The sequence below is a fragment of the Monodelphis domestica genome, chromosome 2, assembly GCF_027887165.1.
Source record: "Monodelphis domestica isolate mMonDom1 chromosome 2, mMonDom1.pri, whole genome shotgun sequence".
NCBI lineage: Eukaryota > Metazoa > Chordata > Mammalia > Didelphimorphia > Didelphidae > Monodelphis > Monodelphis domestica.
The window spans coordinates 456,524,542-456,543,135 of NC_077228.1; the positions used below are offsets into that span (position 1 = coordinate 456,524,542).

Here is an 18,594-nt window from a genome sequence, read left to right on the forward strand (position 1 = left end):
TCAGCCTCTCTTAATTGTGCTTTGAATTGTATTTTGAGTTCTTCCAAAGCCTGTATCCAATTCGCTGGGGTTTCTTTATTTTTTCTTGGTGTTCCCTCATCCTTCTCTGTTCCATTTGCTCTTTGTTCGTTGCCTGTATAGAAGCTGCCGATTGTAATTTCTTTTTTCTTTTTCTGTTGTTTGCTCATATTTACCCCTTCTTTACTCCTTGAAGTTGCCTGCACTCTTGCTTCTCTCATTTTTTTGTTGGATCTTTTGTTTGGGGCTTTTCTGTCAGCCTTCACCCTTGGAGCTTAATCAGCAAATCTCTCAGCACAGTCTGTGGGGGAGGGTTGTTGGAGCTTGAGCTTCCCTGCTCTCTGAAGGCTTTGATGGGATTAAGTCCAACTGGGTTGAGTTGGATGTGCCCTGAGGCCAAAACCTCGGGAAGGGGAGGGAAGTATGGAGTCTCCGTTGCTGCAACTAGACTGACTGCTCTTCGCTCTGTGCTTCTTCTCCAACTGCTTCCCCAACGCCCATGCTCAATTCTCTGAGCCTGGCACAGCTTTGCCTGCAAAATACTCCCTCCAGACCAGCACCTTTGTCCACCCAGAGGTTCCAGCTGCTGCTAGAGGCTTAGAGCTCTAGTTGGGAGAGGGGTCCTGGGACCTTCCTTCTTCCTTCCCCTTAAACCCAAGTGTTCTCAAATTCAGGCTTTTGGGGGGTGTACCTTTTAAGTTGAGTTCAGCAGAAGGGTTCCTTGGCTCTTTCTTGTTGTTAGTTTTGATTTTCAGTCCCCTAGGGGCATTTAGTTTGTAAACGTAGGGTTTAAGAACGTAGGTTGTAAACATAGGTAAAGAAGGGTTTTCAGAGGTCTGAACTTTTACTGCCTCTATGCCACCATCTTGACTCTTCCTCTCCAGTTGGGTATTTTTTTAAACCCTTACCTTCCACCTTGGAGTGGTAAGGGCTAGGCAATGGGGGTTAAGTGACTTGCCCAGGGTCACACAGCTGGGAAGTGGCTGAGGCCAGATTTGAACCTAGGACCTCCCATCTCTAAGTCTGGCTTTCAATCCACTGAGCTACCCAGCTGCCCCCTGGGTATTTTTTAATACACTCAGGATCAGTCCATGATAATTAGTTCTGACTAGGTAATGAAGTATAAGACAAAGAGAATAATATGACTGTTAGCCATTTGTATTCATCTTATTATCAAACATTTCTTGCACCCATCCTGAGTATGTGGTTCTGATCTAGGGCTACAGAAATTCAACTCAAATACTCAACAGGGTTTTCTATTTTTCAGTTACAGACTTGAAAAATTGAACTCTTAGAGCTAGGAAGGAAAGGAAAAGGATCAAAATCTTTAAATTCACAGAATAATCTCCCTCTTTATTCTTATCTCCTGAAAATTTCATTTTATATCTCCAATTGATCATTTTTTACCCATCAGCTGGGTGGGTCTTTACCTTTTCCAAGTCATTCTACAGTCATATTACAAGTTTGATGTTCAGAAATGTCAAGAGGGATAACTGAATTCTGAGAAACATTTGTCAGATCTGGGCCTCAGGGCCAACAGGGCTTAGGTGCTCTGGCTGCAGGCAGAAGGGGTCAAGTGTTGTCTAAGGTGCTCCTCTTGTTGCTTAGAAATAATACAACATGACTGACCTCCACAGCCAGAATCCAAGGACTTTGCTGAAATTTGACAAGTAGAGCTTTAAATTTTGAAAAAAATCTGTTTTTACCCTATTAGTAGGAGGGTAACAAGATTAACACAAAAGAATGCTTCTGGAGCAGGTTAATAGGACAGGGCTGGACAATTTAGCACTTTTATATCTTCATATTGAAAGCAAAAATTACCCAGGGTATAGAGTACTAGGTTAATATAGTCTCAAAGAGTTTAGAAATGCAGGGAGATTAAAAGGCCCCCAGAAATCTTCTGTTAGGAATGCCAATGAACATTCAATTTCTTTTCCTCTCATATGGTGGTAAATATACACATATATACAATATATAATTATATAATATGAATGTCTTATTAATATCACTATATAGCAATAATATAATTGTATATTGTAAACATACAAAATTTTTCTTATATTTGTTTTTTCAATCCAGGTAGCTATATGAGGTGTACATTACATGGAATAATTTGCTAAGATTAAGCAGTTGAATACTTTGTACAATAAGTTTTTACTTTTAGCTTCGGGGGGGGTTGCAAATACTAATCAGAGGGTCATCTTCTGTTGAATTTTCCCTCCCCCAGTTCTCCTGTCTTTTGGGCTTCCTTTGAAGCATGTTTCATGGAATTCACAGTGGAAAAGCAAAGAAGTCCAAGATTCTAGAATGATATCTATGTTCCCAGTGCAGTATTAGAAGTGGGGATTATTTGTGCCAACAAAAGAACCAGCCTGTCCTCCAAAATCAACATTGAGGAGTAAAAATAGTTCCCCTTTGATGGCAAGCTCTCTGTCACTCTGAGTTTTCTGGCCCCTGTATTGGTAAGGGTTAAGCCTGCTCCCTTTGACTGGGAAGGGGGAATTAAACATGAAAAGTCACAGGCCCTGGATGGTTTTTCCTGGCCCATGGGACCATTCCTGCATAAATGTTTGCCCTATCTTCCATTGTTAAACAAGGCCTGGCAGAAAACTTTCTCCCTGTAAACAATGGCAACCACCGAGGTGTGAACTCCATCATCCCTATTAACCTCCGGGAGGTGTTAAACATCAAAGCCTACTTAGAACTTTTTAAATGCTAACCGGTGGTCCCAAGAACAAAACTACAGCTGAAGTGAGAAATGTTTAACCTTTTCCCTGCTGTTCCATACCTTTGCAATGGCCAGCTGGTGACAAATGATCTGTAAGATCCCACACGTTAGGGTAACTACAAATTCACCCACCTTCCTGTGGGTTTTCAGGTTTCTGTTAATACTTTAGTCGAGGGGAGGGGGCTTTGTGAGGACATGTTTATATATCTTGATTGGCCATAGTAATAGGGGATTGAGATAGCATAATTGAAAGCAGTAAATCACTTGGAAACCTCTCCTTAGGCCTTTTTTTTTTTAACCCTATGCCTTAACAACCTTTTGCCAGAGATACTAACAAGTGGCAGTTTGATGGATTTTAAGTTTCTCTCCTCCTGTACAACCCCTGGTGGAGGTGTGATCTAGCAGTGAAACCAGCCAAAAGGTTGTAATGACAGGAAGAGAGATGGCAAAGCTCGAGTGTGTTGGATAACTACCTCCTGAATTAACATGCACCCTGCAAGCCTTGTACTTAGTACAGCTCAAGTTTTAACTTTCACTAATTCCCTACTCTGATATTTCACATTGTGTTAGAGAAGTTGGGCCTGGGTTTTCAAAGATATAGAGTAAGAGCCCCCAAACTGGAAACCTTTGACTATGGGCCCAGAGGCTATGTCAATGGATTCTTTGTCCAGCCAAGTTTAGAGAAGCTCATTAGGCAGAAAGTCACTGATTTTGAAATTTGTTGCCTATTTTATTAAATCCACATCATGTTGTTCCTTGTAAGTTGGAACTCTTTCACCATGATTCTCTTCCAAATACTCCTTGAGAAAGCAAAAGGTGATTGAATTAGAGGCATGGAAAGAAGGAATACTGTAGGAACTGTGGAAAGCCACACATTGTTTTTTCCCTACTTGGCAAAAATTCTACCTGAAAGCCATCTGCATCTAAATTTTCTTTTCCAAAAGCCATTGGCAGCAATAAATGTCTAGATATAATGCAGATGGTTAGGATTGGTGTTAACAGGAACAATTTTGTCCATGTTTCCTAAAAAGAAAAGCTTCAGCCCTACTCTTTCCACCAACAGCTCTTCCTCTCTTAATTAATTGCTTCCCACTTTATAGATCTTGGGATAAATGGGGGATTGTGGGGGTGGGAATGATAGTGACAGGTGGCAACAACTGGAAGGAGAATAAAGTACTACTTTCCAAATTATATTTTTGGTAAATACTTAACTATATGCTATTTTTTCCTAATTGAACTATTTTGAGTGATTGAATTAAAAGATTTGGATTTTATTTTTGCATATATCTCTTAGGTAGAGGATATAAGTCAGAGGAACAAAACCAGAAGAAAAGAAGATTCCAACACACTCCCAGGTAAATAAATAACACCTACTTTCAGACTGTATAAAAAGTATTACCCTAAGCCAAAACAAAATGGTACTCACTTAAATTTTGGGATTCCATTTCCTCTTGTGTAAAATGAGGAAGCCGAATTAGGTGATATCCAAGGTTGTGTTAAGCTTAACGCTATAATTTTACGGCCTTTTATGTTTTATCTTTTAAGCAAAGCCTCAAAAGCATTTAAATATCATGATTTATCAACATATGTTAAATACAAATAAGAAATTAAGTCTAAAAAATAAATTATTAAATTAAATTATTTAAATATAATTAAATTAAATTAAATGGTAATTAAATATAAATATAATTAAATATAAATGGTAATGATTCTACACCAGAGAAAAAGATAGTTGGAATGCAAAGTTGGAACTTATCAAGTCCTTCAGAATAAAAATGAAAATAATTTAATTTGCTGCCAATCATTTGGAGGGCTAATAAATCAATATTTGCTAAGGGCTTTGAGATCTTGAAATAAAAAGACCTGAACAAATACCTACTAGTGATATTTGTTTAGTATTTTCTGTTCTCCTTAGGATTTTTGTTGACTATCTGAACTATATTAGTTGAAATTCATTTAAGGCCTGGGCAGGTTCTAAGTATTCTTCTAGGAGGGAACCTGTTCATAGAATGAATTTTACATTGTTTCACACAGGCTTCAACAGTGCTCTGTTAAATCTTGCCAAAAATTTGAAGTGACTTAAGATTGGGAAATATTAATAAGACAACATAGCATAATGACTTTAGCACTGTAACTTGCCAGCCTGCAATTATAATAGAAACATTACACAAAAGCACACAACTTTAGGAGAGAAAGGGAGGCGGGGTATAATTTCACTTAGTTAGAATAGGTCAGTAAGTTAGAAGAGCCAGTGTCATTTACTCCTGTGTGGGATTTAGACAAGACATCTTTAATTTTTTTTTTGGGGGGGGGAGCACAGATTTTGAATAAACAACTGAGATAGCTACAAGTTCTATAATCAGCCTATAGCATTGGCAATCCTTTAGGATATAGTTCTTTGAAAACATGTAAGCCAGATCTCTTTGGAAGGTAAATGTGTACTTTGACTATGTAATGCTAGTTAGTGTTTTTATTTATTTTTAATATTAATTGTATTCTCCTAGCCCTTATGTATGGGGCCAGAAACATACTTTATTTAGAGCTTTAAAAAAAGCCATGATTAGCAGATTTCCTCAGGAAACATCCTTAAATTCAATGTCTGACTCCAGAAAAGGAGTCAGTTTGGAGTTGTAGGTTTGTTTAAGGTGTTGGGCAGATTTACTCTTCTGGTAGTTTAGAAGATGAAATCCACATGACATACATACGGTGTCCTCTGTAGTTTGTACTTTGTCATTGAACCCATGTTACCGCTTGTAGTTTAATTCAGAAACAGTGCTTTTGCAGTCATTAACACATTTTAATGTTCATTTTTAATTGTTCCAATGACACCTTAAAAACTTGTCCCGGACATATGAAAGCATCCCCAGTAGAGTACAAGATGAACCAGATATATGGAAAGTAACTTACTCTATAATGATTGTCTAAAATATTTGCTCTTGGTAGCATCCTTACTCAAGGCAAAATAATTAAAATAATGTTATCTGGCTGGTATTCTTAAGAAGAAATAACTAAACGGGAGCTGCAAAAATACACCTTCAAAAAGGTAAAGAAAAAATGATCCATGAGGCAGAAGTTAGACGGCCACGTGTCAAGGGTGGGATGTCTAGGTAGCAGTGGTCAGAGTTAGTTACTCTCGATTCCTCAGGTTCTTGCCATCTCTAGGATTCTGCAGTTCCAAGTAATTTCTAGGCAGCTAAACGTGTGCAGAAAGTATTCTTGGCTTCTTTTCATGTTGTGCTTTATCTAATCTCCTTGAAAACTTTCTTCACACAACTGAGGGATTATTTTCTACTTAAGTGACCTAAAAAAGAAATTTAAAGCCTTCACCTATTTGTTCTCTGAGAGCTTAAGAAGAAAAGGAACATGACAGAGTAGATAAATGACTGGTCTTAGAGCCATGAATACTTGGGTTCAAGGACTTCCTCTGACCCATACTAACTGTAAAACCACGGGGAAGTCACTTAATTTCTCGGTGCCCTCGATGACCCTTGAAGAGGGCATGGCAGATGCAGTGCCTGCTTATCTGCCTTGGTAGAAGGGCTTCCCACGTTCAGGGTTCCCCACACTAATGAAATCATGGATCAGACTCTCCTGAAAAAGTAGAAGCGCTTCACAAGTGCTAGGGCTGGAGCAGAGGTTAAACAAAGGCAATCTGGCCTTCTGGATATGAAAACTGACTGCCTTGAAAGATTTACTGCATCATCCCACTGTGACGCATTTTCTGCTTTTTAGGACTCCTTTTCTTTTCGTATTTGTACCCTGAGTAGGGATGGTGGTGTTGTGTTGTTGTTGTTAAGGGAAACACAAGCAAAGAGAGAATTGTGGTTCTTGGCTGCATAATCGGACAGGCAGGGCTAGAAAATCGATAAAGTAGCTATTGAGAGGGGGGAGCAGAAATCCTCCCTTATAAGCTGTTAGGAGCCGGAGGCAAGATGTAGCAGGAAGAACAGCCCCCCCCACTCACCCCCACAAGTCCCCCAGACAGAGCTAGAAAACACGCCAGACAGTCTTCATCAGGAAATCCAAGAAAAACATCCCAGGGAGGTATTTTCCTAGTCCGGGTCCAAACAGACAGACAGAGGCCAGTGGCCCCAGGGACAGGGTCTGACCAGGAGGGCGTCCCACAGAGCCTTCCAGAGCCCCAAAAGGCCCCAGACTCCGCCTGGAGAGGCCTGGGCTTGCAGAGGGTGCCAGAACGGAGGCCGATGGCGGCCGGCTACCCAGCGCCAGGCCCCCACTGGGGAGAGGACCTGCCTCTAAGGAGGGTGTTGAGGATTAAAAGGGGCCACAGGCCCCACACCCCATCCCCAGTGAGGAGCATCGAGAAGCAGATGAAGAAGTAAGCAGACGGGGCGGCCCAGAGCTCAGGAGCACAGCCTGGAGATGGTCCTGAGGAGTAACCAGGCCCAGAACCACAGATCCCGAGGAAGCCGAGCACCAGCTCAGTCTGGCCGAGTCCTGTAGCACCTCCCACAACCCCGTTAGGCCTGGATAAAGCTCAGACCAGGAGCAGCCATCGACCCTGCCCTGGATCAGACTGTGCAGGCGCACTGAAAGCTTGCAGCTGTCCAGCCTGACATGTCCAGTGTCCTGGAGCACCACAGTAGCGACGGAACTGCTAAAGGAAAGAAAAAAAACATTAAAAACTTAAGAAGATCAAAGCAAAAAATGCAAGGCCTATGGTGAAGCATGTTACCCATCTCCTCACATGTTACACACCTTCTTCCCCACATCCTCCTGGATAGAGACAGGACGTCCTGGGTTCAAATCTGGCCTCAGACACTTCCTAGCTGTGTGATCCTGGGCAAGTCACTTAATCCCCATTGCCTAGCCCTTACCACTCTTCTGCCTTGGAACACAGCATTGATTCTAAGATAGAAGGTAAGCATTTAAAAAAAAAAAAAGATTATTAACTTAAATTGCAGGAAGAGAGAAACGTTTTCAGCCCTGGCCACTGTATGGATTTGTTTTATTTAACCATAACTTTTTGTTACAGATTAGTTTGTTTAATTGACGGTGGGATTTAGGAAGAAGCAAGAAAAGAGAAAACTGATGAAGGCTAGTACTAGTGATGCCCCCCCCCAAAAAAAATGCTGCATTTAAACTTTTTTTTTTTTAATACAGAAAAGTTCAGAAGGAAGCACAATCTAATATACAGCTTTGAAAGTAACACATTCCTGGTAAAGAATCTTAGCAACAGGTTTCTCTGATGAGGGCCTCGTTTCTCAAATATCTAGAGAACTGAGTCAAAATTATTTTTTTAACTCAAAGATATTTCATTTTCTCAATTATATGTAATAGTAATTTTTAGCATACATTTTCCAAAATTATAAGATCCAAACTGTCTCTCTCCCTTCCTCCCTCAGAGATGGTAAGCAATTTGATCTGGTTATACATGTACTCTCATCTAAAACATACTTCCATACTGGTCACTGTTGGAAGAGCACATTCATACAAGCCAAAAGCCCAAAATAAGACCGTAAATAAACTGATGTGGAAAATAGTGTGCTTTGGTCTGCATCCATCCAACTCCAACAGTTCTTTCTCTAGAAGAGGGTAGCATTCTCAGTCAGCCTTTCAGAATTGTCCCTCATCATTGCATTGCTGAGAGTAGCCAAGTTTTTACAATTGATCATCATACAATATTGCTATTACTGTGTACAAAGTCCTCCTGGTTCTGCTTATTTCTCTCTGTATCCGTTCTTACAGATCTTCCCAGATTTTTCTGAAATCATTCTGCTTATCATTTCTTATAGCACAGCAGTATTCCATCATCAACATATACCACAATTTGTTCAGCCATTCCCCAGCTGATGCACATCCCCTCAATTACCAATTTTTGGCCACCACAAAAAGAGCTGCTATAAATATTTTTGTTTGGGCATGTTCCTTTCTCCTTTTTTATTATCTCTTTGAGATGCAGACAACAGTGGTATTATAAGATCAAAGGGTATGCTGAGCCAAATTTATGGGACTGACAAATGGCAAAGGAATATGAACATGCAGGAAGAAATAAAAACTATTCATAGTCACATGAAAAATACTCTAAATCACTAAAAATGAGAGAGATACAAATTATAGCTGCTCTCAGACACCAAATTAGCTAAGATGGCAGAAAAAGAAAATGACGCTTGCTTCAGGGGATTTGAAAACAGGTACTCTAAGGCACTTGTGGTGAAGATATGAACCAGTCCAGCCATTCTGGAAAACAATTGGAACTGTGCCCAAAAGGCTATAAAACTGAATGTCCCTTGACCCAGCAATGTTGCTATTTATACCCCAAAGAGATTAAAGGAAAAGGATGAATATGTACAAAAATGCTTATAGCAACTTTGTGTGGTGTCAATGAATTGAAAACTGAGGGGACATTCATTAATTGAAGAATGGCCAAACAAGTTATGGTTGTGAATATATTATGCTGCAAGAAATGATGAAGAAGAGGGTTTCAGAAAAATCTGTAAGAAAGACACGAACTGATGCGATTTGAAGTGAGCAGAACCGGAACAATTTATGCAGTAACAGCAATATTGTAAAGATAATCAACTGTAAACAACTTAATAACTGATCAACACAGTGACCCACTACAGTTCCAAAGAACTCCTGATGAAAAATGCTATTCACATGCGGATGGAAAACTGATAGACTCAAAGTACAGATTGAAACATATTTTTTCTCTTTCTTTTTTCCCTAGAACATGGCTAATGCAGAAATGTATTTTGCATGACTTCATATTTATAATGGGGTTTGTTTCTTAATGGATAGGAGAGGGAGAGAATCTGGAAAGGAAAATAAAATAAAATTGAATTTTTAAGAAAGAAAGTAACATTACATTTTTTATATACTTAAAAAAAACAAACTATGGATTTGAGATTCAGTTTTATATACAATGCTCTTTGTGTTCTACATTTATTTGGAAATATTCATGAGGGGTTTTTGTATTCATTAAGTTCAGAATTTTTAAATTACCCTTTTTAAAGATAACAATCCTTTTTCCCCTTCATTGAAAACATTTCAGAAGTCGGAATTTCAAGCCCCAAAAAGATCTAAACAGCAGGGGAAGAGAAAGGCAAATAGTGATTGGCTGGGCTGGGGTGGGGAGGTGGGTCAGAACTAGGAGTTGAGACCAGATAGCCTCAACTCTACCTCCTAAGTCAATAAACTCAGGGCCTCAGTTTCCTCCTTTGTAAAATGGGGGAGGGAAGATAAACAATGAGAATGTAAACAATCTCTAAAGATCCCTGAACTCCAATATGCTATGGATCTCTTGAATTGCCTGGCAGTTCTAAAATCTCATACAAAAACCTTTAGCTCTCACTTATGAAGAATTGCTCCCTATCCTTCAAGAAAAGAAGTTCCCTTCCATTTGTTTCTAACTTTAAAAATAAACCCATTTGTGTCTCTGTACTTAATAAACCCAAGTATGCATAGCTTCAGGCTTCATCTTGTATTCAAATCCTGTCTTTCATTTTTAAAATACTATATTCCCCAGATATTTTAATACCTTTGTATGTCCAAAGTATGAAATATCCTGATTATACACTTCCTGTAATTCCTTTCCTTAAGAATATTTGCATACCTAACTACTTTCATATGGGTCACACAAATCCTATGGAAATCATAGCACTACTTGGTTTTGGAAGTTGGTCATTTCCCTTACATTTCTGAGTATTCTTTGTTAAACGTCTGTCTCCTGCATTTTTATTGACTGCTCATTTAACATTTCTAATGCTTCCATAAATCCATTTTCTAGAGTGTCCATTTATATGTTCTTGATAGACTCTTCAAAAATCTACTATATTCATTTCTGTAAGATCATTTTTCTAGATATTCATAGTATCTGTGATTCTATACAGGCTTCTTCAATGGACCACTTCATTGGCATAATTATTGTAACTATTCTGAAATCCCAGGGCTTCACACACATTATTAACTGGTCAGGAAACGAGGAGTTCTCATTAATCAAAGAGAGGCAGCATGAGATGGTGGGCAGAGCCTTGGACTGGGGGTCTATACCCAGGCGCTTACATCGGTTCTGCTCTGTTAACTCTCTTGGTGACCTCCTTCAGCAGCCCACTTACTCAGTAGTAAGGATGTTGGACATGATTCTGGAGGACTTTCTGACTTTTAATTTGTTCAGTTCCTCAAATGGTTTGTGATCTCATCACTGTGGGTTTTCCCCTGCCCCACCTCGATACAGATTGCAACCCATCAATGCCCGCCCTTCCTGTGTGACTCTTGGCTATACAACAGGTCCACCTAATGTGTTGAGAACCTTCCTTGGGTTCTCCTACCATCACTAGGCCACCGGTGTATTTCTATTTTGTTGTTGTTTAGTCGTTTTCAGTTATGTCTGACTCTTCTTGAATCCATTTGGTGTTTTCTTTGCAAAAATATTGGAATGGTTTGCCATTTCCTTCTGCAGTTCATTTTACAGAGAGGAAACTGAGGCAAACAGGCTTAAGGGACTTGTCCAAGATCACACGGCTAGTAAGTGTCTGAGGCCGGATTTGAACTCAAGCAGATAAGTCTTTTTGACTCCAGGCTCAGTGCTCTATCCAGGGTGTCCCCCTGGCTGCCTAATGCATCTCTGTTAGATATACCTTACTCTCACCCATCTTGAGCAAGCCCTTCTCCTTTTTCAATTCTTATTTCTTTGATGACATCCTTTGTGCCATTTCCCCTTCATAATTCCTTGTTTATGTGCTATAATTTGCTCAAGCCCGCCATATGCCTTTTTTTAAGTTCCTAAATAAGTAGAACTAATTGAGTTACCATGTATACCACACATCAATTCAAAACCTTCAAAATGGGATAAAACATACTTTCCCCCAAAATTATACTGCATGTAAAATAATGTTTCTTTGGATAATTTAGAAGGCACTTGGATTCTTGCATTAAGAAACAACTTTGAAAGAGCTTCAGAACCTGATCACATGGTAACTAATCAAGCCTCGAGAGACTGATGATGAAGGATGCCCTTATCTCTTGGCAGAGAAGTGATAGACAAAAGGTGCAGACTCAGACGTATGTTTTCAGACACGGTCAATATGTTGACTTTGCTGTCCTTGATTACTTATCTGGGTGAGGAGAGTGTCTGAAAAGAAGAGAGAAGAAGGAAAGAAAAAAAGAAGGACAACGAAATGTTTAAAAATGCATAGAAGATTACCCAATAATACCACTACTAGGTCTGTATCCCAAAGATGGGGGGAAGGGCCTGCTTGTACAGAAATATTCATATTTTGGGGACAAAGAACTAGAAGCTGAAGGGATGTCCATCGGTTGGGGACTGGCTGAACACGTTGTGGTATATGACGGTGATGGAATACGAAATCACCAAGAAGATGATCACAAAAAACCCTGGAAAGACTTCTATGAACTGATGCAAAGTGAAGTGAGCAGAGCCAGGAGAATAGAAATTATAATATATTGTACAGATATAATGAGTATATCAATAATAATATCTAACTTATAAATTCTACATAAGTAACAGCAGTACCGTACGATGCTCAGCTGTGATATACGGTGACTGTTATCAGCGATGCAAGGATCCAGGACAACTCCGGGAACTCAGGATGGAAAAGGCTCTCCGCTGCCGTAGAAGGAACCGATGGGGTTTCATGCAGATTGAGGCAGGCCATTCTTCGCCTCATTTCCTCCATGAATTTGTCTCTAGTATAAGCACTATGTGTCTGACAACATGACGAGCGTGGAATTATGTCTTGTGTGACAGCACATGTATAACCTACAACATGTGACAATTAAAATGCTCAAGAGACTGGCTCCTGGGTGAGTATCAGTTTATTGATTAGGCTAGCATTAACCAATAAATTATTGGCCAGCGATCTCTCTTGGTCCATTAATACAGTCTGGAAATTCATCATTCAGCCTTCCCTTAGATAGCGCAATTGGGAGGTTGTCCATCAACCCCTCCTCACCCCCTAAAGGATGGTGGGCGGCCGCAGAGCAGGGACTCCTGGTTGGAATCAGTTCTGATTTGCTGAGCCAGATAAGCTTCATTATCTCCTCTTCCCCTTTGCCAGGCTGGAGCCTTGACGTTCCTAAGAACAAGGGAATGTGTACAAAGGTCGAAGAACTGATTCGAGCCTCTGATCCAAAACTCCGAAACAGAAATAACTGTGTATGAAAAATAAATCCTCACTCATGTTATTTGCCATCTTAGGAAGGAAGGAGATGTGGGAGGGAGGGAGGGAGCACGGTTTGTCCTATATAAGAAAACAATTATTAAAACTATCTGTGTATAATCTAGAAAAAAGTATAAAAAATAAAACACGAAAAAATACAACAGAGAAAAAAAAAAGCAATTGTGTTACTATCTTACTAAGTTTACCCCACACCACACTTTTTTAAGGGGCGGCCAAATGGCTCTACTGGCCACTACTGATCCTGGAGTCAGAAAGACCAGAGTTTAAATGCTTAACTTGCGATGTGACCTTGGGCAAGTCACTAGCCTCTGTTTGCCTAAGAAGCAACAAGGTGGCTTAGTGGATAGAGTGCTGGGCCTGGAGTCAGGAAAACCTGAATTCAAATCTAGACTCAAGACATTTCCTTAGCTGTATGACCCTGGACAAGTCACTCACTTAATCTATTGGAGAAGGAAATGGGAAACCATTTTACAATATCTTTGCCAAGAAAACCTCTTTTGTCCCCAAGATCACAGAGTCAGACATAACCAAATGAAACAACCAACAACTTTTTTAAAGAACAAATTCTATATAACAAACCTGCAAGTTCATATACAAGCTTCTTTTTCTTTGCATATTGCAAAGCTTGTGTTTTTTTTATTATCACTAAATTCACTTAATTTTTTAAAGAATCATTAGGAACATGAGTGAACCAGTCACTTTACCCCCTCCATCCATCCACCTCCCTTTCCCATTCCTCAACTTCAGTTTCCTTAGCTGAAAAATGGAGAAAATAATGTCTGTAGTACCCACCTTGCTGGCTTGTTTTGAGGATAATGTAAGTAAATAATTTGCAAACGCTTTAATGTACCATTTTATTATGTATCTTCCATTCTGCAACCCAGTATTCTATGGAAGTATTTGTTATTTCACTGCCTTACTTCTACTGACTCCTGCTCAACCCTAAGACTCTACTATAAACCCCTAAATTCTTTATTCTCACACATGCATACACACGCACCCCCCTTCACATTCATTCTTTTTTTTTTAAACCCTCCCCTTCCATCCTAGAATCAATACTGTGTTTTGGTTCTAAGGTAGAAGAATGGCAAGGGCTAGGTAACTTGCCCAGGGTCATGTAGTAAGTGTCTGAGGCCACATTTGAACCCAGGACCCCCCATATCCAGGCCTGAATCTCCAATCCACGGAACCCCTTAACTGCCCCCCCAATATTCGTTCTTTGTTTTTTATATTGATTATTTGTGTTCCAGGTGGCCCAGATGAAACCATAATGCTGGGGTGGAGCAGAAACCTTTTACAGATGATCAAAGCATTCTTAAACTTGGAAACTGAGCAAAGAAAAATAAACCTGTGTCATTTGACTGTCTGCAAATCAAATCAAAAAATTGAATTTATGAAAAAGGATGTTCACTTTAAAATGCCATTATATGTGTGCGTAGTGGCCTCTTCTGTCTTCTGATCTGTACAAGCGTACAAAAAGTGCTTTTTTTTTTAAAGCAGGTGAAGTACTGAAAGGAGAATATTAATTTACCCATTCAGATACGGGGTGAGATTTCACATTAAAAGCCCTTTTTCTCTTATATGTTATTTCCATACAGTAAAACATCTGGAGAGATTCCTCTGTAGTGATAGAGCAAAGATGGTGATAATTCCACATATTCTTTATTACCTTCAAAAGTTTTCATTACAGTATGGGAATGATCTGGGATTTACCATCAAGTATAACTTAGTAAGTCCTAAGGTAAAGTGACTTGCCTAGGATCCCTGAGCGACTAAGCCCCAGTGGCAGCATTTGAACCCAAGTTTACCTGAATCCTAACCAAACCCTCCCTCCTCTGCACTAAGCTGCTGACGTGTTTGGAAACAATAACAAATGGAGATTTACCTGGAAAATATAATATTGCCACTGAGGTCAACTGTAAATGGCGTAAAAATGTGAATAGAAAGTTTTCAAAGTAAGATTAATAAATTAATATTTGTAAATACGAATCAACTACCAAACATGCCTACCCTGTGCCCAGAGGTGTGTTCTACGTTATTTATGGGAGATATAGTTAAAGTAGAAGACACAGTTTCTGCCTTCCAGAAGCATAAGGCACATAAAACAACAATTTAGGTGAACATATATAATTAAGTGATATGTTATTTGGAATTTGTTTTGTGTCCTGGGAAGGAAAGAAAGATCATTGTAAACGGGAGCGGTCAAGGACAATATTCTCATCTATGAGAGAATTTCTCACGAAGATGGTTTCTCTTGGAGGCAAGAGAACTTCAACTCTTGAGACAACTTAGGAAAGGTTGAAATCTCAGTGGGAGAGAAAGGGAAAAAATAGGGGAGGAATGAGAAGAAGGAAAGAAGTAAAAAGTGAAAAAAAAAAGAAGGGGAAAAGAGAAGGGGAAAAAAGGAATCTGGTGAGAAGTGGTAGAGCAGCTATGTTGAAAGTTGCCTCCTTTTAGCCTAAAAATACTATCATGAAATAACAATGGGGTTTAAGACTACTTTCCCATATTAATACAATTAAAAATGAATAATTTTCTTAATTCAGTCTATAAACACTCCATGCAAATTGTATAAGTATTTTTAAGCAGATTCCCACTTTTTCCCCACTTCCTTCTCAGTTTTTAAGTAGCCCTACATAGGATCATGAATTTCAAGCTAGAAGGAGCCTTAAAAAGTCAATGTGTCAGGATAGCTTAGTGACTCAGTGGATAGAGAGCCAGATCTAGAGATGAGATCCTGGGTTCAAATATAACTTCACACACTTCCTAGTTATGTGACCCTGGGCAAGTCTCTTAACCCCCAAAGCCCAGCCTTTACCACAGTTTTCATTCTAAGATAGAAGATAAGGGAGTATTTTTAAGACATTATATCCAATATTGCAATATATCCAATATATCCAATATTGCAGATAACAGTATTATTTTTTAATCTGATATTTTTCCATTAATTCCAATAAACCTTTTTTTAAACAAAGAAACTGCAAGAAGGTCTTTTTAAGGCAGAGTGATAATGAATTTTAAAAGGTTCTTTACTTTCTGACAGAACTTAATGATAATCATCTTAGTAGAAAGTGGTGCAGCAATTATTTTATCAGTTAATTTTAATTATTTGTTTATGGTATATCAAGGAAATAACTTGTATTAAAAACAAAAAGTCATCAATAAACTTTCTTTCAAATAATATCAAGAGTTTCTTAGCCTTCTTGAGCCAACTTCCCTATGGAATTTTAGTCCACAAACCCCTCCTGACCAACCTTTCTCTCATGCCTTTGAAATTTTCTTCTCAAAATTAAAAATGTTTGACTCTATCCAACTTTCCAGTTTGCCACTTCTCCACCAGGTCCCAATCGTTTCCACCCCAGGAACAACCAGTTCCTCATTTTTATTGAAAATCGGGGGCCAGAAGAACAACTTCCCTCCATAGTTCCCCACCTTTTGAAGGATGAAATGATGATTAAGTGAAATTTTTTAAAAATATTTGCTTCTTTGCTTTGTGCAGAAACAAATCAAAAAAACACATAAATCTTTGAAATGTCCCCCTCCGTGCCAGGATTCTGATTTCTTTCCTGAACTTAGATTCTATCCACGTCTATCCAAATAATCTAAAATGTCAAGGTAGCTTCTGTTTATACCTTCAATGAATTTTGTTCAGTTACTTTCTACCAGGTTTCACTCTTCTAGTTACCATTTTTCTTCACATAAATATATCTTCTTAATATACAATACTGTTCCCCCACCTTTTGCTAAATTCAGTTGCTTAGTGCTGACTCAAGTCTCAATTTCAGGGCTCTGAGCCAAATTCCCAGTTGCCCCAGCCTAGTTATGTATGAGACTCTGTTATAAGTTATGACCCTATGTCCAGAGCATTTGCAAGTGCAAGAAACAACTGCTTTTAACTAATGAAAATAACCACCTAAAGTAACCTTTAGTAGTAGCTCCTCCCCTCTTGTAGTCACATACGAATGAGGCTTAGCCTGACAACCTCAATCAAGTAATAATAAGTAGCTAACATTTATATAGAGCTTTAAAGTTTGCAAAGTAGTTTACATATCTCATTTGATCCTCAATCCTGAATGGTAGATGTTACTATTATCCCCATTTTACAGATAAAGAAACTGAGGCAGACAAGAGTCGCACAGCTAATTAGTCGCACGGATTTAAATTTGAATTTTTCCCTACTCCAAGCCTGTCTGTATCCCAAACCTATTTATGAGCAGACACAAAAGCTACCAACTATGGCTTTGGATATATCAAAGCCATATTCCCAAGTCATATTCCCCTCTGGGAGTTCTAATCTGCCCCAGTGATACCTATAAAACAATGTTTCTCCTTATATTGGGATCTCTAGTTCAGTTTTCTTATTGCCCCTACTTTATATAATCTTAAACTATAAATTTTATTCCTGACTCCTTTCTTGGATTTTGTTGCCTGTAAATTACATCTTTACTTCTGTTGTTAGGTTGTGGTTATTCTGTATAGTACCTAGCTTTGTGAATAAGAATATGCCCTTTCCTCCGTCCCCTGATTTACTTTCCAATTTAAATCCCTTTTTAAGTGATTTGTATGACTAGTAGACACATTCTTACCACTCCTCGTTAGACGATCCTGTTCCAGGCAAGGAGCCCATCATTCCTATATTTTAATCCATGCTTCACAATCCCAAATCTTCATAGCTTTTCACTTTCCGTATTTTACTTTCTCTTCTGAAATCCTTACCTTCTATCAGTAGAGAGCAGTGGTTAAAATAACAGCTGTGTTCCTATGGTTTTCCGTTCCTTACACAATTCAATAAAATTTTATTAAGCACCTGCTTTGTGTGAGGTCTACACTAAGCACCAAGGATGCAGAGGACCAAAAAAACTAGTCTGTGCTCTTGAGTATATTGTAATTAGGGAGATGATGAAAATAGGTAAGTATATACAAGATACACGGTGGTTGTCCTTTGTACTGGAAGAGGACCAAAATGACATCAAAATGTTAGGATTGATGTACAATGTGTCCGAGTGTGGCTGACCAATGTGACCTTGGAGGGCTCTACCCCAGGTTGGGCACAAACAGCCCATATGAACATTTGGGATGGAGAAGTCCCTAAATGTACACATCTCACATTATTCTGCTTTGCTCATAGTACACAATGCCTTCTTTGTAGGCATGCCATATTGGATGGTGCCAGTATCTCCCAAGACTCACAATGGATACCAGAGTTTTTCAGTGTAGAGACCTTAGGGACCTCCATGGAAACTCTTGCCTTGTGTGAGTTCTCCACAAAAGTCTTTTAGACAAACACAGATTATAATCAAAGCCCCCTCTAACTACCAACTTCAGCTACTGACTTCTCCACAGTAATAGTTCAACAATTCATTCACCTCCAGATGGAAAAATTTTCATCTCATGAATTGTTTCCTAGCATTTCTTTGCAAGATAACTCCTGGGAGTTATTTCTGAGAGACCATTCTGTTTCTCAGGAAAGTTCTGAGTCCTTTATCTCTGTGCTCAAATCATTTTTCTTCAGCCACAACAGTTAACAGTCTCTCCAGAACAGTTAGTGTTAACCTTCTCATAGACTCCTCATAGATGAGGGTAACCGTAGCCACAGGCTCTGCAGGAGAGGATACTGAAGCCAGGATTACGGTAGTAGTAGATTATTGTCTTTCTGAGAAAGAGGTGAAAAGTAGGAAATTGGAG

General features: G+C 39.1%; 1 protein-coding gene across 5 annotated transcripts in view; it reads left to right on the forward strand.

Moving 5' to 3' along the window:
• FAM120B (family with sequence similarity 120B) overlaps window positions 1-16,090 on the forward strand; it is a 127,456-nt gene extending 111,366 nt beyond the window's left edge. For all 5 annotated transcript variants that reach the window (XR_008916727.1, XM_056819067.1, XM_007484943.3 and 2 more), the window contains 2 exons: window positions 4,041-4,101; window positions 14,160-16,090. Coding sequence is in view for 4 of the 5 variants with exons in the window: in XM_056819067.1 (XP_056675045.1) it covers window positions 4,041-4,101; window positions 14,160-14,172 (74 nt within the window). In the remaining variant the exon portion in view is untranslated. The remainder of the gene's footprint in view (window positions 1-4,040; window positions 4,102-14,159) is intronic.
• Window positions 16,091-18,594: the final 2,504 nt, after the last annotated feature.